The sequence below is a fragment of the Ursus maritimus genome, unplaced genomic scaffold, assembly GCF_017311325.1.
Source record: "Ursus maritimus isolate PB19 unplaced genomic scaffold, ASM1731132v1 scaffold_36, whole genome shotgun sequence".
Taxonomy (NCBI): domain Eukaryota; kingdom Metazoa; phylum Chordata; class Mammalia; order Carnivora; family Ursidae; genus Ursus; species Ursus maritimus.
Genome location: NW_024426230.1, coordinates 12832315 through 12854867, shown reverse-complemented (window position 1 = coordinate 12854867; position 22553 = coordinate 12832315). Strand labels below are relative to the sequence as shown.

Sequence of the window (22553 nt, the reverse complement as noted above, 5' to 3'; positions counted from 1 at the left end):
ACACCCCCACTTCATTACTTATCACATGGTGTGATAATAATACACCCGCCCCCAACCCCTTTCTGGATCATTTACCTCCACACTCAACTCTAGCACCCAGAGTAGGACTAGGCATGTATACACATCCAATAAATGCCTGTTGAGTGAATAAATAAAAAATGAATGATGGATAGAAACAATATGATATAATGGTTAAGAGCATATGGTTGCAAATCTGAAGAACCTGAATTCAAGTCCAGGCTCCACCTCTTACAAGTACTGTGGTCCTGGACAACTGACTTAACTTTCTCAGGCATGTGTCCTTATCTGTAAAATAGTGTTACATACCTAATCCATAGGATTCTAATAAAAATGTTTTATATATATAGTTTTTGCATATAAGATGGTATCTAGCAATAAGTAACTATTATTAATAGTACCATTATTTCTCATAATGAAAGTTATGAAAAATAATATGAACATTATATAATGTATATTATTTTATGTTTCTATTTATTTTTGCTATCAATTTCATTGTGATTTGTTGTTACCATTATTGACAGAAATGCTTGGGTGATTCACGGATAGCCGGTACCAGAATGACCCATTCAGACTAGGTGACAGGTACCACTCGTACCCAAAACCTCACAGGTGTGCATTCTTGCTCTGGACTGAGCCGGGGGTGGGAGAGGTTGAGCGGAGTTAACAGCATCACCTTTAGTTCTGCAGCCTTAAAGAAACAAAGCCCCGTTTCCACCAAAGAAAGTTTTAAAAGCCCTCCCAGCACGTCCAGAGCATTCCAGTGCGTCACTTCTCCAACCTGAGGATACAAAGAGATGAACCATAATCTTCCAGTTAACCAGGGATTCTCAGACTTTAGTATCCGTCAGACTAATTTGGAGGACTTTTTAAACAGATTGCTGGTCTCCATCTCCAACAGTAGGCCTGGGAATAGAACCCCAATTTGTATTTCTAATAAGTTCCCACATGGAACCAATGATGGTGGTTCAAGCACCACACGTTGAGAACCACCGAGTTCTTAGAAATGGTTGAGGTATGAGTAACCTGACTCCGGGGCGGGAATGTGTGCAGAAATCTTTTCACGAAGTTGAATTGCCTGATAACCCCTGTGAGAATGAGGACTTTCTTTCTTCAGTGCCAGTGTTTTCAACCCTGAACTCCCTTCTTCTTTATAAATTTATTGGTAGGGGAAATAGTTTCGTGAAGTTGTTTTTAAGCTTTTATGAGCCTGATAAAATCCATGGACACTCTCTACAGAAAAACCCATATACACATACACAGAAGCATTGCTTACGATCTCAGGAGGTGCTGGGACACCCCTCCCACCAGCCCACCCACTGACCCTAAGGAGTATCAGGAGAAAAACTGGCGGAAGACAAAGTCTTGGGTTCACGTGGATGCAACAAAAAGACCCTTCTTATACCTAACCTTTCAGTTAACTCATTTTTAAAACAGGAATAATAGGGGCGCCTGGGTGGCACAGCGGTTAAGCGTCTGCCTTCGGCTCAGGGCGTGATCCCGGCATTATGGGATCGAGCCCCACATCAGGCTCCTCCACTATGAGCCTGCTTCTTCCTCTCCCACTCCCCCTGCTTGTGTTCCCTCTCTCGCTGGCTGTCTCTATCCTGTCGAATAAATAAATAAAATCTTTAAAAAATAATAATAATAAAAAAAAATAAAACAGGAATAATAATGTTCTTACATCAAAGTTTGTGAAGATTAGCTGACATAATACATGAAAAGGCATTATATGAAAGCCAGAAACTCTAAATATTACCTTTTTTCTCTCTTCATAGTCGTGCTACAATAAACTTTCATTCTTGAGGCCAGTGGGTGGCTCTCCCTACTAAGGGAAGATAAGGAAGTATAAGAAAGAGCCCTAAGTGTAGTATGTCAAGACCGTACTCTACTCCCACCATATTCTTCTGCTAAACTCTGGTCACAGGCTGCCATATCATGTTCTCTGAGTCACTGAGCAGTGGGATCTAGCAAGCCCAGGCCTGGCTCTGTGACCTGAGAGTCTCAATTTCCTTGCCCTGAAGTGCTCCACGTTGCAGATGTCCAATGCCTTGTCACGTCGCCAGGTTAATGCCTCCTGGCAGAAAGATAGAAATGTAAAGTTGTAATAGGGGTTTGTTTCTAGGCTAAAAGATGATGAGTCTTGAGGAATAGTGATTAAGGGTTAAACCTGGTTCTCATTGTTTCTACAAAAGTAAATAAATACATCGATAGACCGATCAGCAGACATTTATTTAGCACTTACTGTGTACACTGTATAATAGATGACATGAAGAAGAGTAATATGCATTCTATGCTATGTCAACTCACAGTCCTGCAGGGAAAATAAATACATGCAAAAATAAACCAAACACAAAGTGAGCCTTGGCAAGGGCAATGACTGTGGTTCACACAGAGGCTCAAGAGTACAGGAGGAGGGAGAAATCAGTTCTGACAGGGATCCATTCAAGTCTCCTGGGCAAGGTGGGATTTAAGCTGGCCCCTAAAGGAGACGTGGGACTGTGTTAGGGGACTATAATGGAGAAGGACTTTATAGGCTGTAGAAGTCGTTTGAAGAAAAGAGTTAGAACTAAGTCCTTGGTTTAAATTTGCATAATTAATGATTTAACCAGTGTGACTATAGTATGGGGGCGGGGTGGAGCTATCAAACTTGAGGCCAGAGCCGTAAGTTGGAAACAGGTTGTGGGAAAGAAACCAAAGGCCAAGTGAGGAGCTTTGGCTTTACTCGCCATGCAGTGGGGAAGGATCGAGGGTCTTTGATACCACAGGCAGAGCTGTTTTTCCAAAAAGAGAACTGGTGCCGCTGTGACTAGACGATAGAGAACAAAAAGCAAACACGACCTGGTAAAGTGCTGGGCGTCTGAACTGAAGCCAGAGCAGTGGGAGTAGCCAGGAGGGCACGCAGGGGAAAATGTGTGAGAGGCTGCCTTTTGACAATGGTTGGTGACACGTAGCAAAAAAAAAAAGCAGAGACCAGCTGAGGGGGCTCTGCTGGGAACACCCAACCCCAGGCGCGTTGGTGCATAGAGTAGTCCACGGGCTCCGAGGAGGAAACAGGCTGGGGGCCCGGGGACCAGGTGGTGAGGAATACCTCCTGGCTGTCGGAAGAAGACTTTTGTCCTTCCTAGAATGCCCAGAAGGGTAGCATCTGACCATCTGCTTTGCTGCAAGGAGTATCAAAATCACTGATGCCTGGACTTGGGTCCTCAGCACGGCAGCTTCAGAAGTCCTGGAGATCTTTTAAAATAACTTTCAGGCCCTTTGCCATGTGATTTTGATCCGGAAACCTGAGGTGGGGCCCAGGCATCCATATTTTGTAAAGCTCTCAGGTGACTGTGGTGCACGTCTGTTTTGGGGACCCACTGTGGGACCTTACTATTAGTCTGGGAGGTGTATAGAGACCCTGGGCTCAGTACATACTGGTGCTAATGAAGACTGAGGAGCTGAAGCCCCGAGGCTTTAGTCTCCAGCAGTGTCTCAAGCACAGGGGCCTTCACCGAATGTCTCAGGAGGGAACCCCCCTCCTCCAACTCTAGGCCTCAGTGACCTCACCAGGAGATGGGACAGGCTGCATGCTTGATGGGGTCCCCTGAGCGTCCCAAAGGACAATGTTCATACAAGTCATCATTTTCACCCTTGTCCTCAATTCAAAAGGGAGGCTTTGGCTGCGTCACAGGGACGCCATAAGAGAATCTTATTGCAGGATGCTTTGAGACGTTGGAAGACAGGCTACATAATAATACTATCCATTTTCCGCCAGACTTACACAACATTCATAGTGCTTTCGCTGCTGTTTATTTCTCAGAAAAATAATGCGGTACAAAGGTAAGGAGGGTGTGAAACAGGTCCCTTCTGGACACTGGGCTCTGTGTGACTTGGTGACTTGTGCAAGGTCAGACAAACCAGAGCCAGTTCTGAACCCGCCATCCTCCTGAGCTCCGGTTCTGCTTCTGGGCCATAATGGAGAAGGGTAACATAAAGGCATTTTTCTCTCCTTGTAAAAGAGAAAAAAAATGGGGGGAGGGGGAATTATTTAAACACACCTCACTCATACTGCAATCACTGCATTGTTTTTCCTGTTGAAACACCCTGTTGGTTTTTAAATCCCTTTAAACCTACCCGGCACCTGTATGGCCCAGATCCAAGAATTATTACCGAACCCTTCACTTTTTATATTTAGCCACATAGGGGTTTCTGTGATGGTATCTGGCTCTTGGTTCAGTTGAAAATTTCAGAGCTTCCAGAAGTTTTCTTCTGCCGCAGAAGCTAGAAGCATGCAATGCTCAGACATGATTTCTTAAATTTTTAATTTTTATTTTAATCAAGAATGTCTCGCCACTTCCGTTCTCCTGCTGGGTGAAATGGTACCATGGCCCCACCCTGTATTGTTCCTGGGTGAAGATCCTCCTGAAATATTGACCAAAAGAAAGGGCAGGGGAGGGATGGGGGAGGGGTGGGTGGTCTCCATCGGCAACTTAAGGTTTGTGGGGTGACCTCTCTTCAGGGCAAGAACTGAGGCTGAAAACATAATGAGAACTTCCCAGCAAATTCATTATAACAAAGCATAATGTGAGCTCACTGGGCACAAAAATAGGCTGAAGGAAAGTGACTCCCACATAAGACCTAATTAAATACTTTGATGTCAGAAAGCAGAGCAGGGAGGGGTGGAAAATCAAATCAGACCAAAGTGAAGGACCTAAATTCAAATGACCCCCCTTTCTCTGTGCCTCTGTCTCTCTCTTCTTTTCTTCCTTTGCCATGAAGGAAGAATAAGATTCAGGAACAATAGGTTGTAAATTCTTCAGCCAATTAGTCCAGTAACTTACTACTGTTTATAATGCACAGAATGTCACAGGCTGTTTTGCAAACTCCCCAAGTTGGTTTGTTAATAACAGGAAGCTAGCACTTCTCAGTACAGTGGATCAGCCACACGTGAAAATAAATGCAAAAAACCTGGAGGGGAATAGCAGCAGACCAAGAGTAGCCTTGATTTAATTTAACATTTGGGGGTCCACACACAAATGAGCATTTTAGTAGGCTTCATGGTGGAAGTTGCTGTCATTTGTAAAATATTCTGGCCAATTAGCTAATAGTGTGCTTGGATTTCTCCTGTTTTGATACAGTAATACTAAGTACATTGTGAAGCCCAATTATACAAATCATCCCCATATGCCATACCAGTCTTTCTTTATGAACTGTGTTTATAAATCCTGTGTGAGGAAATGTGTACTTCAGCAATTTAGACCATGTGTAAAAACATAGCCAATGGGATTGTCAAGAAAACAAGTTCCAGCCTAGGAAATCCTAATGTGTTCCGCTGGAATAACAGGAGGGTGCCGGGGAGTGCAATGCTCTGCTTAAATACATATTGCTTTATAGTGTTTAGCCAATTTAGGGCCTTCCGCTTCTCTTTCTGTTACTTTATTCTTCTTTTCTTTTAGGATCCAACCTTGGAGTTTTTGAGAAAATTTGGGATTGGTCTTCTCTCAGGCACAATAGCCTCAGTCATTAACATCCCTTTTGATGTTGCCAAGAGTAGGATTCAAGGGCCTCAACCAGTTCCTGGAGAGATCAAGTACAAAACCTGTTTTAAAACAATGGCAACGGTCTACCGGGAAGAAGGGTAACATTCTTATTTTAGTAAATGGGCAGGACGCAAGTCCTGTTAAAAGCATATCGTACTTCCATTTTGCCGAGAGCCACTAAGCCCTCCTAAATTGGGTGTGTGTGTGAATAATGACAAACTTGGAAAGATAACACCATGATGAGATGTTGGCAACGTGTTCTTACACCATCCAGAACCTTGGGCCACCGCCATCTGACCGGCTGCGTGTTTCTCTTAGAATCCTAAGATGCACATTTTGCTCGGCAGTTTGCGTCCCATGCTGTAATACACCCTAGGAACACGTGGGTCGGACAATGACTGTCTTCTGACTGTAAATCTAGTCAAAACGTCACCTCATTATATTCTCCCGGGAGAATTAAACGTGAGAGTTCCGTGAAAGTGGCTTTCTTTCAAATATCTGAAGTACATGCTTTTCTCTGCTAGTCTTTTTTTTTAAGTGTTACGTCTGTCTCTTCACCCCTCCTCACTCAGACCTTATTCTCAAGTAAACGAGTAATATTTTATTATTTCGATGCACACTATGTCATATTTCCTTTTGTGAAGGCCGAGTTTGTGGTCTTTTAAATTCAATTACAAAAGTCATTTTTGTCCATCTACACAGCTATCTTGAAAGTAAGACCTGTGTTCCAAGCAGAAACCTCCTCGCTGAGGAAAGTCATATTTCTGGTTGGACACGATCAGCATCACTTGGGCAATAGAATTCATTAACTCTTTCCCTTTGTGCGGTTTGCTGCAGAAAATATATAGCCAGATATTGCCTGGTTTGGGGTACATGTGATTTCAAATAAAGTTTCTTGTGGATGCTGGGTCAACATCTCAATAAAGCTGGTCCGTTCTATTTTCAGAATTAAGAATTCAGAATTCATTTCAGAATTCAGAATTAAGAATGTTGCTATNNTCTTTCCCTTCCTGTTATAGGATTTTAGCTTTGTACAAAGGCCTGCTTCCCAAGATTATGAGGCTTGGACCAGGTAATGATGTTTTTCTTACTTATATCCTTCCTTCTTTGTTGTTCTAGTGTCTCTTTTTTTCTTATTTGTGTTGGTCAGCAACATGCTACATTGATCACACTGTGAAAGATGGAAACCTTGAGGATATAAAGTTGTCTGCGAGTATTCAAGACACTGAAGGCATCCGTTAGAAAGGCTTTCCACCTTTGTTTATAAGGTACTATTTAAGACCTTGCTGGAGGCTGATAGAAGCCCAAGCCCAGCTTAAGTCAATAGGAAGGGATCCACGCCAGGTGGAGGTCCAGTGAGCAAGGAGGCCTACTGATGGTAGCTTCTGGCTGTGCGGGAGGATTTGCACTGAGGGAGGGACCAGCCCGAAAAAACTCTCCTGCTGCCCCCCAGTTCCTTCTTGTTCCTGCCTCAACTTCATTTGAAAAATAGAAAGGAAGGAAGGGTAACTTGCCTCCACGAAGTGCAGGAGTCACTTGTCCTCACGGTCACCGGGAGGGCTGTGGTGAATGCACCGTGCAGGGAGTGGTGGCACTGCAGCCCGGCGCTCACCTTCCTGGCCTCTGTCAGCATGACGGTGGAGGCTCCTGGCTCAGGGCCTTGCTTCCAGAAGCCAGCCCACAAAAAACCGGCTGCCATCCCCACAGGGAGAGTCAGCTGCCTCTATGTAAATAGATAAGAACATAACTGCTGCAGACCCAACCGCCTGGACAAACAGTCTTGGATTATAAGCAACTCTGTGTCTCAGTACAGAACCAGGCGCCCACCCTCGCCGGCCTTTCTACCAGGCCACACTCACCTGCTCAGGCGTCCTGGTATCCTCTCCCAGGAGCTTCCCCTGCCCCCCTCCCCTCTCCCCTTCCCGTTCCTCCCTTTTAACACCAGGGTCCTCCTGTCCCACCAGCTCACACACGTTCACCGTCCTCTCTCAGCTCCAACCAGCCAGCATTCTACCAGCCCGAGGTAGAGGATAGCACATCCTTTCATGTATCTAGAAAACACTTCCCCAGTTCCCTCTCCATCTAGCCCAAAGTTTCTAGGCATTTAAGCGTGGATTTTGCTTCACATTTAAGATGGAGACTTGCCTCCTGTTAGTCATTGGCCCGTGTGTAAAAACAAAGCCAATGACAAAGAATATTGGTGATTTTGTGCGACTCTCTCTGTGAGCATGTGGGGTTTTCCCTTTACCACACAGTAAAACCCTGCTGGTAGACCAGGTATTAGAGAAAATCACAGGAATGACCCTAACCCAGCTTTCTCAGGGGGGGTTGGGCCTGAAAAGAGTGATCAGGGAGAGTTTACCTAAAACAGTAATTGACTGGAACCTTAATCCAAAACTCTTAAATAATCTGACCCCAAGTTTTGTTAGAGGCTTGCAAATGTTTGGTTGGCTTTTTAAATGTTTTTGCATGAGGTGTCCTGAGTTGCTGTGCTGTTAAATACAATGAAAAGGGTTGTTGTGAGTGGACTGTCCAGGCTAAACAAAACTGTGAATGACTGGAAATCTCCTTCAGGGACCTGGCCTCCACTCACACGTAAGTCCTCCCAACATGCAAGTCCCAGCGGCTTGAAAGGAAGGAAAGGTAGAAAAGTACAACATTTGACTTAAGGATAAGATTTTTTTTTTTTCTAAGAGAGTAAAAAAGTGAAAGAAAGGGTAAGTCTGGGATTTTCATCCTTCATTGTAGGAAGCACCCCATCTTCTTTTTGTAACAGCCTCGGCAGCTCTGTGTGGCTCACCCCCAGTCACCTCCGATGAAAGGAGGCTCTTGACGTCTGTGGTTTAAACTCCACATATCACTAGGCTGAAAACTAACTCAAGTCTGCATGTTCTTGTCCTACGTGGAGAACAGTTAATAAGAGTAAACACAGCAATTACATAGGTATTAACAACCCTCTGTTAGTGGGTCTTTTTTTGTTTGCCAGAGTGCCAAGAGGGCCACAGCAGCTGAGAGGGGTCTAAGAGAGTATCTTCATGGGTTAAAGATGAAAATTACAGGCAGATAATTATCTTTGGTATAAGGTTACACAAACATGTGTGGCCTGTGGATTAAACACATACACACACACACAGCAGTGTACGAAATAACTAAGATCAAAATCAAGTTATATTTCTTTTCGTCAGAAGTCACTCTTCTGTTCATGCGGCCAGGTCTTCTTGAGGTTGTGCTCAGGATATTTGCCCACGTCTTAATTTTGTAATATTTTTCACACAGACATGAGAGGATAGATAGATCACATTAAAGAGCACGGGACATGTGCCATTTACTGCATCAGCTAGAACACAAAATCATCCACGTGATTTTGCCACATGCAGAGGCCTCTCCCGACTCCTAGGTATTCCGCAACCTTGGTGTTTGTCTTTCTGTATCATAGTCCTGTTGACCTTTCAAGACAAATAGTGGTCTGTGACACCCAAACTCCACCACCAAATTTTCAAGTGAAATCCATTCATATCTGAGGCAGGCAAAAGGAGCAAAAGGCAGCTGAAAGCTAGCTATATTTTGTAATACACATATTTTTAAATGTTCAGAAGCTGTTTTTTACATTGCAATCCACTTTGAAGCCTATAAGAGAAAATCAGACTCATCCATCAAGCACCCTCTTAGAGCTCGCCTTCTTGAATGAACTAGGACAGTGCTAATTATGGACTGAAAAAGATAAATCCTTTGGCTACATGTGAAAAATATGAATGGTTTCTGTTTGCAGGAATGCCACATGCCCTTACATGACTAAATGTGTCTATATTTATTTACTTTTTAAAATTAAAAGTGCCTGAAAAAGAATCTGATGCGAAATGATGAAAGTTACAGAAACTCATGGGGAAAAAATGTATTCGGAGACTCAAGATGGTCTTGATTTTGCTCTGGGAATTTTCCACAATAGCTTTATATTGATGTATTAGAGCCCAAGGACTGACAAGTCTACACTGCCCCTGCCTGATAAGCTGCATGGGACTTCACAGACTCAGAAACCCAATGGAAGAAAGTGACACTATTTTGCAAGCTTGAGATAAAAACCAGCCCTCTTCTTTTCTAGGTGGTGCAGTGATGCTGCTGGTTTATGAATATACCTATTCATGGCTTCAGGAAAACTGGTGACTACCTGGGAAGTGTTGAGATCATGGGTATTTGCTCTACAGAACCATGAGGAGAGACTATCAGCTCAGCTGATATGATTATAAATTATAATTATACAATTATGTACAATTATTAAGGGGAAACAGTTTATTCAAGAACAAAACCTATTTTGATACTTCAAAAATTATCTCTAGACAATTTGAGACTGTAATTTTGGCCATATCCATAAACCTGTGAGAAGAAAAATAGTATGAAATAGTGAGGTATGTAAATTGAACATAGAAAATAGCATAGAAATCAGATATATTTCATAAAAGCTATGTAAATTTCGTGATCTGTATTCCTCTTACACTGCCTCACAATGAAAATTCATTGTATTGATAATTATTTTTTCCCACAAGGTCAAGAAATGCTTAAAGTATTAAAAAAATTAAGCCAAAATTTCAACAGTTTTTATAAGGAATTAAATTATCCCATAAATAATATTTAAAAGGCACAAAATGTTTTTAAAGTACACTAAAATGGCATTTTTAAAATGTTGAATTTTATGTTAAAATTTAAATCCGGTGGTATTCTTTAGAGTAATAATACACATCACAGCTATATTTTCCCAAAGCTACTCTATATTTTGCACTGTTGTTTAAAGCAGGTCATATTTTTAAATCCTGATACGTGAAGTCTCTTATGGCAAATAGAACACATGAAATTTCCTTCACATAATTCCCTTTGAAAACAATTTTGTTGCTGAAATCTTTTCATGTTAAAACACAGATTGGAACCACTCCTTGGGCCCATTTGTGTTGTCTGTATTTGCATCCAGATATCTTTGTTCAGAACTCTTGCCTGTGCCATTCTTAAAAAGAATGTTTAGAGTAAAACTACATTTCCAAGCTATTAGTTTTAAGTGACAGCTTCAGGTGCGAAGTCAACTATCTGTAGAGTTAAAATATGTACTGTGAAGGGGGAAATGTTTCAAAATAGAAGTACATTCTTAGCATTTCCAAAGATTCCTGTACTAACATGCTCTCTCAGAGATCTCTCCTTGGCACTGATAGAACAAACTTGATTTTATATTTGCATTCTGAAATGATGCTACGTTAGCAGCTAAAGTCAACAAAAATATCTGCCCATTCTAGATGACACCTGTTCTTAACTACGACTGAGGGACTTTTCTACCACGAGGCTATGTCACTAAAGCATTTGGAAAACAAAAAATAAAAGATAACATGATAATTATTACTTTTTATTAATTTAGAGCATTTGAAGTATAAAAATAAAGGCTTTTTGACATACTGTATATACATACACAGCCTTCGGTTGTACATCCTTTCCAACGTGTTAATTTATATTTCAGCCCGATATTCCAAAAGAGGGTCATTAAAAGTAGGACGAAAAAAAAAAGCAAGAGAAAGAAGAATGTGTCTGTTGTACAACTGCATTCTATCCTTGCAGGTAATGCTCTTGCATCCTGTGAGGGAGAGAACTGCCTGCATAGAGGCCATGAAATTGAACCTTTAACCTCTCCCTGTGAATGGGATGGAAAAGGATCTCTGAAGAGTGCATTTGCCAGTTTAAAAATAACACTTTTACCCCCTAAGAAAGAAAGGAAATATGTCAACATTAGCCAATAATAATAACATTTAAAAATCAAACAGTCCCAATCCCGTACCCCATCCCCTTTTCCTTCTCTTATTTTTAAAAGTAGTTTTAAATCATATTTTGCTTTGAATAGCAAATTGTATTTTAGCTTTCTGTTGTCTTTCTTAAGTTACCCCATGTGAATTCACTGTTGCTAAGAAAAGACCAGGGGGAAAAAGAGAAGAAAAAAAAAATCTTGATATCATTAATATTAGATTTTTTTAAAATACAAGAACCAGAAAAAATTATAAATAGCATTAACAAGAGATTTCTTAATTTAGATAAAATATTTCATTGTGTTTCCATACAAATGACTGGTATTTTTTTAAAGACTCCTAGTAGCCATCTAAAAAATATCTGATAAGGGATAATTCTATACCTTATGTCAGTTTTTCTGGTTGGCAGGAGAGTCCCTGGATGGTACGGTTTTAAAGTCTCCACCAAAATATTGGACTGGTATCTTTGTTCCATTCAGTTTATAGTCTATTTTCTCACCAGACTGGGAACTCCAGATGTCAACAGGAGTTTTATAAGATCAAAGGAAGACTATGGCCCTGAGAGTTCATCTGCTCCTTCTGCTTATTCTTCTCCTGAAGTTATAATCCTCTGTTTGTAGCACTGAATTTTGGTTGCTTTAGAAATAAATGCAGTTCAAAGCTCTCCCTATAAGATCTCTGTTGCTTGAAAACAGCAATTCCTCGAATATAACTTATGTGTCAAAAATCTGCTTACTGTTTATACGCTAGTGATCTGAAAACCTCGCTCGTCTAGCCATCTGAGTTTTAAATGAAGCCATGAAACCGATGTGGCGGAACTGGACGGCCGTGTGGACTGCACACAGCACAGACAGGAAGAAATCAGGACCGCCTCACGGACGCCTCTTGAGCATCCACATGTACTGATGTCCCCTTTCCATTATTGCACAGAATACCAAAAAAAAAAAAAAAAAACCCACAATATATTAATTTTCCAATAGATGAATTGTACCAATGTTTTTAAAACGTAGTTTCAAGCCTACATATTGCCAAGCAGGAAGAACTTTCTAAACAGGAGAGAAACACTGTAGAGTTTTGCCCGAGGAAAGCGGTTAGTTTAAAATGCAGCACATAGCACGCGCCGCACACACGTATACCCACAGCTCTGCTATTGACATGAAAGTGAAAACCCCCTTGGTCCAGAAAGACTTATCAGCTAAACTATGTCCTCTAACTCCAGAAATGAATAAAGGGAATTTTTAAAAAATTAAATAGCATTTGTATTTCTAATACCACCACCAGTTTCCCTACATGTGAAACATGCTTCTATACAACAACGTAAACTTCACAGCAAGCCGTTTTTACATTCATTGGAGCAGAATTTTCCATTTTCTTTAAATTACAACATAATTTTGGGCTGAGATTGCTGAACACACAGGTAAGCCAACAATAACAGTACAATTTAGTTTCACAGTGGTTTTCTTAACATAAAGTTCATTTTAAGTGTCTTTGTAAAGCATTTCACATTAAACTTAAGTTTCTAAGTGACTTCCTTTAAAGCCTTCTCGTTCAGATATTTTCCACCCTCGTGTCTTTATATGCTTGGCATGTGTGTTGCTTGATAAGGATACAAAATGGGAGACTGGCTTGTTTAATCTGTTTTTGAGTCCTCTGCTGTAGAAAGAAAATGTCCTTCATAAGATGTTGAAGCCTTCACTGCACACACAAAATTGGGGGCAAGTCCAGGTCCAGGAGCCCGAGCAGCCCACCACCAAACAGAGACAAAGACGTTGCCAGAAAGTCACCTTTGCAAAAAGAAAGAAAAAAATAGATCGGGGTGGGAGGGAGGGGGGATATCCCATGGAATGAAAACACAAATGCACCATCCAGAGTCCATATTTACAAACTAATAGAAAATATAAACATTATTGTATTTGGAACCAACTCAAAACACCAGGAGGAGCTAAATTCAGAAATTGCTTGTGTTACACATTATATTTTCCAACAAAATAGGTCATCTCTTAAAAATAAACAAAGCATCACTCAAGTCAATTATTGATTAGTTTCCTAATGATGAATTAAAGCTTATTTGGTCACCTTATTTGATTAGAGGGTGTAGCGTAACTTTTTTCTATATGTATTTTCCTTTATTGATTTTGCAAAATCTCAACAATTGCACGTTTCAAAAGTTCAGGTTGATTTAGAATAAATATACACATGTGGTTTTACCAAAGACTAGTTTTAAAAGTTCCTTAAGCCCTTTGAGGGGTGCAGGTTTCTTTGCTACGTTAAAACAGTGTGTGGGCAACACAAATGTCTCATTCAATCCTTAAGATTGCTTTTGTTTTCAAATCCTAAAGTCATGTCAGGTTTTCTGTAAGAGAGAAGTTATGGCAAGAAATATTTAAGTGTCATCAGCACAAAGGATGTGAGTCCGTAAAGCCAGCTTTGGGGGCGGGAGGGCAGGGGGGTGGGATCCGAGACCAGGGAAGAGGGGGAGGGTGTGCTGAGGGGAGACGGGGTGAAGCTGCGACGGGGACAGAATTTCCCATCAGAGTGCAGAAGCCGTGACAGAGTGACTACCTTCTCTGGCTGCCTGCATTCCCTTGAACGCCAGCGATGCGGGAATGTCACAGTTGTGGGGGGAAAGTGGGGTGCCGCTGGCATGTTGCCACCCGTGTCCAGCCACATAACCGGAAGGAGCGGCGCTGTAGGTCATGTAAGGCGACACTTGGGCCGGGGCAGGGTAAGGAGCCATGCTGGATGCCGACACAAAACTGCTGACAGCTGGTAGACCATTCGGTGCCTGGGAGTAGGAAAAGACAAGAGGTGAAGGTCATCGCATTGTAGTAGCTGACAGTTCACCGGTTTTCAGAAAGTGGCAGAACGTAAGTTCCGAGTAGTAGTAGCAACATTCTGACTCTACTTTCTGATTTTTTTTAGATTCGATCTTTGTATCCTACCTGCCTCCCCCGTCTTGCTACTCAAACATAATGCCCACAGACAAGACGTTATTCCTTCCACGGCGGTTTTGAGGAGGCTACAACCAGAAAAGTCACAGTATTTGCTTTGCTATTTGGAATTATAGGAAGGAAATACAGGGCGAGGAAAGAATTAATGGTGATAAAGTACCCTCAGAAGCTGTCCAGCTATCCGAATGCCTTTGTCAACCTTCCCTGTACGTTGGTTTTGTTTGGCTCTTTTGTTGAAGCATTTGTGAAGGGCCTGGTTGGTGTAGCTTTCATTTCCAGTAAAGAAGGGCACAGAGCGTAGGCTGTCACTTTAGAAACTCAAAATGAGCATGACCTTTGTTAAATAAAACATGGGCCGTATTTTAAAATGTCATGTTGAAAATGCCTATTGGACAAAGGACACGCAAAATCAGACAGTTGTCTTATAAGAGTGTTTAAATGAAGACCGGGGGTATTTTTTCCAGAGCTGTTTTATCAAAAAGGAAACTGTCTATTGGAATATAAAAGAACTGCATGTGTGTGGTTTTAAAATTGGAAAATTGGTCTGCAAAGTTTTGGGGTCCTGTGATAGGAATTTTTAAAAGCCACATGGATAAATCTCTTGAAATGAATTTAAATGTAAAATCTTAGTTTGCAAACAAAATGCAGCAGCCCTGGCAAGCGATTCTGCCTAGAAACCAGTGTCTCTTGGCATCCAATGAATTATTGTTGGTATTGTTACTATTAACAACAACAAAAACACCCTGATTTCTAATCCTGATTCTGGCATGAACACTTGGCATCCCTCTTCAAGTAACTTATTTTTTTTCCCCTCAATTTCTACATTACTTAGAAATAAAGAGTAAATCTTTTCCCTGGTAGTGATGTGAATGAATTAACATATCAACATATTTCCTAGTGAGAGTGTAATGTAAACACTAGAATTACTAGTAGTAAAACTGATTCAATCCTTAGAGGTAAGAAAAGCAGACATATGTTAATTAGATACTTTTTCCAATTTGATTGCAACATAGAAATTATTTTCCAATGTAATTCACTGGTTATTATTTTCACTTCCACGTCTATGAGAATGCAATGATAGGCTCTCAAAAATGATTTTGTCAATTTAGAGTAATACACAGAGTAGAATAAACATATGGATATGACTTAACACTGCTCATGGATTTCTGACGAAATAAGAATAAAAGTAGAGGGTTATCCTTGTGTACTTGGTCTGTAAGAACACATGCCTCCTGTTCTGGTGTCAAAGTGCCTGTTCTTTGAAAAATGAGGAAGGGGAAAGGATACTAAGGCTTTTTGACTATGTCCTATGTCCCAGGCACCATGAAATACCCAACGTATTTTATGGAATAATGAAGATTGGTGAATTGTAACTCATTATAAACTACTGGGGTTATAATAATGACAGGATAATATATAACGATTACAACACAATGTTCAATTGAAATTAAAATGTATTTCAAGGGTCCCATAGGATGGTGCTCTATTTTTTAACAAAGAAATCATTGCACATCACTTTAAAATATAAATGAAATCTTATCCTCTTTTTATACACAAGAATGTAGATTAAGGAATTTAGCCATTTACCCTGGGCCAATTGGCAAGTCAATAGTCATGTGTTAAAAGAAGTTCTCACCCCTGTCTGACACGGATGCTCTGTAGCAAATCTTTTCCTGCTTTTTCCAGGACAATTAAAAGACAGACACAATTTAATATCAAACTAGAGCATCTTTTGAGATAACATCTTATAAAAGATTCTTTCTCCTTCTAGAGCCCTATTCTCATTGCTAGATCCTCATTCTGTTTCTTAACTTCTTAAAAAAAAAAAAAATCTTCCCCCTTTCGGAGGATGGCTCATCAGAGAAGGGCTCAGAGGAGACCCACTCCAAGGCTCTCAGGAGATGAGTAAGACAGCTATCCAACTGCCGGAGAAATCTAGCATTGCATAGAGGTTATAGTCCCGGTCATTTTCGTGGACGATTTTCCCAATAACCCATAAGAAATGAGTTTCAAAAGGAATCATTTCAGTCCACTTAGAGAAACGTATTTGCATCTGCATTGCCCTCTTCCATTCTAGATTAATTAATATTTTATACTGTTGACACCAATGTCACTAAGAATCATAAAATAAAAATGTTAAGGTTAAAATTATTTTTAAAATAGTGAAAACCTTTGCTCAACATTTTACAAGTACATAAGGTTAAACTATTTAACATTATACATGACAGAAACAATGCTCTAGTTAGCCAAAAAATGTGTTGATGAATTCTTATTTTTATGACAGCTAAATTTTTCCTATCCATTCGTTTTTCTTTGCAATTTTTTTTCTATCATCCACAATTATAGTTTCCTCTGAAACACTTGCTTCCTCATCTTCCCTTTCCTCCCCTTACACCCTTGCCCTTGGAACCATTGCTCCCTGATGTGCCCCCTTTATTTGGGGCTCTCCAGCTGTTCTGTTGCAATGGCTACAATCCCCTTTCAGGGACCTGCTTCTTTTTGCCCTGAAACGTCCCTCCTGAGAAATCAGCCTGGATCGGACTCTCATCTTACATGATGCTCCTGGGATTCAGGGGGAGGGGGAACACTGGATTTAGGCCTGTGTTACCTTCAGGTGCCTCACTTATTCTGTGACTACCTTTGTCGAGCATAAAATAAACACTACTAATTTTTTCCATATTTGTCCCATTGCTTATACTTAAGGCACCAAATTTGCTTTTATGCTAGTATTACTATTAGTATTAAACATTTCAAAGTTCTCTAAAATTCACAACATATTTAGAGTCATTTCAGGGATGCAGTCCTCTCTGTATTGCAGAAAGGATGAATAAGAAGGGAAGCTCAAAGAGGTTTGATCTCCTTGTTAGTAAAGGCAAGAGTAGGCAAAAGTGTTTGCTTAAAAGGAAAAAAGAAAAAAACCACAGATATCTTTAAACAGTATAAAAATAACTCTTAGCATTCCCTCCGGTTAAATTATCACCCAGATTTGGGGTTAAAAAGTTTTGTCTTAATTTTCCTTTTTACTTTTAAAGGTCAGATTTAGAAATCTAGAAAAAGCAGCATAAGAAAGATGAGATGACAAACATGCTTTAAAATGTACCTGCCACTTTCACTATTCATTCAGCCTAGTGACTCAGTAAACCTATCGATTTTCTCACTAGTAATTCTGAAACATGGCATTGGTAAAAGATATAAATCTCTACTGGATAAAGTAATTGTTATTTATGAAGCAATCACTGAATGAGTAAAATTTTCCACCACAAAAGAAAACAACTACAGGTAGCATTGATGTTTGTTTATTCTTTCCAGTAAAAGAGTACATGACTTAAACTTCCCAAATCTGTTTAATGTTTTCAGTGAACGGCATGTAATTAATCTGAAAAGCTAGTTAGGCTGAGTAGAGACTACCAAATGTACACCATAAATATAGTGGGAGCAAACATGCTAAATTACTCTATTTAATTGGATTGTAAATATGATTTATAAATCAACCAACATATGGAATCCCCAGAGAAGAGTAAACAAATTTTCCAAATGAAACCCCAGCAATGGGCATGTAATGGAAATCTCATTTTTGAAAATGACTTTACCTAAAGATTCCATAAATAAGACCTCAATCCATCAACCCCTTTTTTTTAATGTGGATCTTCCATAAAAGCCATGAGAATCCTCTCTTCCTGAGAACTGTACAAGGATCTTCCCTGAAGCAAACTCTACCTAATTTTGAGAATGAGATTTACTAATTCAAAGCAAAATATACCAAATGGCATACCCTAAAAAAAGTAAGTTCTTGCTTTGTTGAATGTTTTTGGAAAAAGATTTTATCTCACTGGCATTAAAGGAAATAGTCTAGAAAAAAAAAACACATAAAATACAATGTCCAGTTAAGGTTTGAATGAAAGCATGAGTTTTCATTTTACTTGCTCTAAAATGTTAGAAATACAGATTTGTCCGTTTTTTAAAATATGTTTTTAAATTAGTATGTTGAGAAGATGTATTGGCAGAGAGCTAGAGTACAAACAGTTTGAGGACAGGACCTTGCCTTAATTATTTCAATATCCTCACAGAACGGGACACGTCAGAGGTGTTTCATAATCATTTGTATACCCAAGTTAGTGCAGCCTTTTGAAAGCAGAAGATGGAATACTCTTGCTTTAAAAACAAAATAAAACAACAGGAAAACTAGGCACTCTTTATCACAGAACTGACTTTACACTTCCAGTAAGCAACATGATTAAAGCTGTTGAAAAAAGTAAAAAAAAGTTCTAACGTAGCCATTCGCTATTTAATTTATGCTTGTTGCATTTATCCACACACACACCCCGAAAATGGAAATGCATTAATATACAAACACTTCTGACCACAGACACACACACACACACACACACACACACAAAACTGGTATGACAACTGTCTGGCAACTACAAGTTATAGACCAGAAGTCTTCACATTCAGGGAATTGTCTACTCAACATTTTCTCTCTTGAAGAAAATGCAGATAACAGTGCCAAGTCCCGTACCCACAATCTTTTATCCGCTCATCAGTTCTACCTGGTCCTACCCTTATGATAAATGAGTTTACTTTGGCTTTATAGTAGAGTTAGCCACAAACAGAGATGTGCTTCACCTAGATTTTAGCCTCCATATCATTAGCAAGAGAAAGTTTCAGATCTGAGAATAAAAAAGATTTTCTCTTTTTTGTGTAAACTTTTTTGTTTGACTGTTGTTATACCCTTCTTAATTCATTATGCAATGACCTAGTAAAACAAATCTGATCAAGTGAAATGACGGTTGTAAATATAGTTTCAACATTCATCCAAAAAGATCTTAATTATGCTGAGTTATCACACTGCAGATCTAAATGTCTTTAGGTAATGGGAAGCTGTTATTTAAATTTTTCTCCTAAATTTTATGTTTCCAAAATATTAAAATTAAGGTAGTCTTGAAAAAATTTCAAATTACTTATTTTTTGTATTTTTACATGACACACTTTACTACCACATAATCATTAATCTTGTTTTAAGACACTAATAGTTAAAAGCAACCCAGGTCAAGGAATGTTTTTCATAATAGGTAACGTCATGAATTTCAAAGTCTCTCTATTGGTACCTGCCTACAATTGGATTCTCTACAAAATTATAAATTATTTAAGACAAAATTAACTATTTCATAGATGAAAAATCCAGTGCAACTTCATTTATATTTTCATGAAAACAGTATGTCTGCAAGGACAACCAGTGTTTCAAATAATGCACTACAAAATTATATTCAGGATTCTGAAATACTATCTTTATTTCAAATATACAAATGAATGCTCCATAAGAATTTCAGATTAATTTGCCTCTAAATCCAACCATTTTCACAACTCGTTTAACTGTAAAACTCTGAAGTTTTTCTTAAATTCAAGTTTGTATGCACTATTCCCCATCTCTGACATCTCAATTTGTAGCTAATGTTATATTAAATTTGCTGTCTGAGTTAACATACACTACCCAAAACTGGAGATACTCGAAGCTTGTAAATCTAACATTCAGATTATTTCAGTTAGAGTACCAGATATGCAGTATATTTTTTCTGAGAAAGTATGCCCAATTGTAGAAAATGTTTCAAGAGCTATACAACAATTTATAAACTCTTTAAATAAAATGAAGCATTAAATCACTAAGTCCCATGTAAAAGGGGAGATATATTCCAATCCCTCCCCCTTTTCTTTGCCATGCAATTGCATTCAGTAGAGATTTCATGTTTTCAACAGAAGAGAACCAGCATTAGGAACCAGAGAACATAGCTGGCTTTCAGAATTAGATGAGATTAAGTATTTCTGGCCCAATATTAAATGCAGGTGAAAAAAGCCAAAACAAATAAATATCCTTCTTCTATCCTCAAGGGTAAGAACTTCTGAATGGTAATACAAAATATTGACTTCAATGTAATATGAATCAGTAAGACAAGTGTGAATATTCTATATTAGTATTTTAAAAAACAAAAGATAGGTGTGTATATAGCTGAAATGTGCATAAGGTTCTAATTACTAGCGATCAGGCATCTTTCTTTTTTTTTCTTTCTTCTTTTTCTTTTTTTTTTTTTTTTTGCAGTTTAAACTGGAAATAGAAACTTTAGATTACTGTAATCACTAGTACCTACGATCAGTTGTCAATTCGGTGCCTTTAGTAATTTTACAGGTGTCTTCTGGAAAAAGATTATACTCTAATTCCTCTGACTCTGAATTCTCAATTTCCTCCTCTATATACTAAAATGAAACTAGGATCATATAATATTGCACTATTTAATAAAAATTATAAGTGCCCTGAAAATATTATGTGCATAATTTTTGAGAATTTTTTTGTCAAAAACTTTCAAATTTTGTTCATAATACAAATAGAGAAGAAATGTTACTTAAGTTTACATTTTTGTTGTAAAAGTATACTTATGCTGGTAACATTTTGAAAATAATAATAATTTTTAAAAATAAAGCTGCCCTTTAAATTTGTAAGAGAAATGCATATGTGTGTGTGTGTGTGTGTGTGTGTATACACACAACACACCTTACTATTTTTTGTTTATGAGCAAGTATTGGCATAGAATTTTACCCTCAAGGAAATCAATGTCTAAATTCCAAAACTGCTCACAGAATGACACAGCCTAAATATCTGTGCCTACTTAGCCCACCTTCATCATTAAGCACTATTTTGGTAATTATAATACAGTAACCACTGATTTAATTGTGCTTCGAAACTTTTCAAGTTTTGAAATTTTACATCATCTGAATTATATTACTACATGGCAATGCGGAAGATTAGCAATTAAGAAGTTTCCAAATTTAGGGCGCCTGGGTGGCTCAGTAGGTCTGCCTTCAGCTCAGGTCATGATCTCAGGGTCCTGGGATGGAGCCCCGCATCAGGCTCCCTGCTCAGCGGGGAGTCTGCTTCTCCCTCTGCCCCTCCCCCTGCTTGTGCTATCTCTCTCTCTCAAAGAAATAAATAAAATCTTTTTAAAAAAGAAGTTTCCAAATTAAAGATATAAATATGTTTTTCTTCTGGAAAAAAAATTAACTTGTTCTCTTATGTATTTAGAACAACACTTATTGGGCCACTTATATCTTTCATTTACTTGCTTTTATAAATCTCATAATTTAGTGATATAATAGTGTTTAAATGTAATCAATTTTAATGTTCAGAATATACAGAGTAGGTTATTTGAATCAGTATTCTATTTTTATTTTAAAATGGTCAGTGTGCTTTTGATATGTGTGTATAAATTAACCATTTCTAAATGAGTATAAACACTAGATCTATAATTCGAGGGAGAAAAAAATGAAATAACCAAAGATTTTTGAATTATGACACTGCTTTATATATAAACTGGGTTTATCAACTATATATGAGAATTAAAAACTATTTTTCAACTCTTTACTTCCTGATGTTATTACAACACATGGTGACCCAATAAAAACTACTGTGCGCCTATTAAATGCTAGTCTGCGCGGTGCTTTAAAAACACTCCTAATGTTTGTAACAAAATGCCTTGACACTTTTTGACTATGAGCTCTCTGAACAAAGTATATTCTCACCAAAAGGGGGAAAAAATGCCTGTTTTTAAAAGTCAATCTCTAACCGCCCTTTATAACCATAGGTACTATTAAATGGACGCTTACTCTGCGTCATATGGCTGCATTATCTCATTGAATCTTCACATCTCCTGAGGTTGGACTATTATTTCCCCGTTTTACAGATGAAGAAATGGAGGTGCTAAAAGGTTACATAACTTGCTTCTGTGACAATGGTGCCCGAAGATGGGAGTTCCTAACCATTGTACCTATGGCCTCTTCTTTATGAGTGAGGGGCTTTTTATAAAAGAAAATGGCAAACTTTCATGTAATTTCTCCTTGGCATTCTTCACAGTAGAAACAGACTCGGGAAAGGGACTCTCTTCGCTGCTATTTTCTGGGATATTTGTCGTGGGAGAGCTGCTAATATGTATCTGACTCTGTTTTAGCAAAATAAGGGAGAGAAAAGGAAGTGGAAATAGGGTTTGTTCGAGAAAACAAGGATTAGGGTTTTTTCCCAAGTGTATGAAAGTAACACGTAAGACGCTGATTCTGACAGATAAGAAAGCACTAAGTTTTAGGACTTCAAAATAATAAAACGAAAACTGGGTATTTTGAGGCTTTGGAATTGGAATTTGATTCTAAGAAATTTGCAAATCCACCCAGATCTGCTTGCTATAAGAAACGTCAGGCTGCCTTAAGGTCCTTGTTTGTTTGTTTGTTTGTTTGTTTGTTTGTTT

The 22553-nt window shown here is 38.9% G+C and overlaps 2 protein-coding genes across 3 annotated transcripts in view; one reads left to right on the top strand and one right to left on the bottom strand.

Moving 5' to 3' along the window:
- SLC25A21 (solute carrier family 25 member 21) overlaps nt 1–12802 on the top strand; it is a 471897-nt gene extending 459095 nt beyond the window's left edge. The window contains exons 8-11 of one of the 2 annotated variants that reach the window (XR_005832048.1): nt 5460–5641; nt 6563–6615; nt 9643–11135; nt 12068–12802. Coding sequence is in view for 1 of the 2 variants with exons in the window: in XM_040620848.1 (XP_040476782.1) it covers nt 5460–5641; nt 6563–6615; nt 9643–9704 (297 nt within the window). In the remaining variant the exon portion in view is untranslated. Of the gene's footprint in view, nt 1–5459; nt 5642–6562; nt 6616–9642; nt 11546–12067 lie in introns of those variants that run through there. The other variant, XM_040620848.1, reaches the window with a different exon arrangement.
- Nucleotides 12803–13821: 1019 nt separating this feature from the next.
- Nucleotides 13822–22553, bottom strand: part of PAX9 (paired box 9) — a 14258-nt gene continuing 5526 nt past the window's right edge. Inside the window, exon 5 of the mRNA XM_040620860.1 lies at nt 13822–14102. Coding sequence (XP_040476794.1) covers nt 13848–14102 — 255 coding nt within the window. The 3' untranslated portion in view covers nt 13822–13847. The remainder of the gene's footprint in view (nt 14103–22553) is intronic.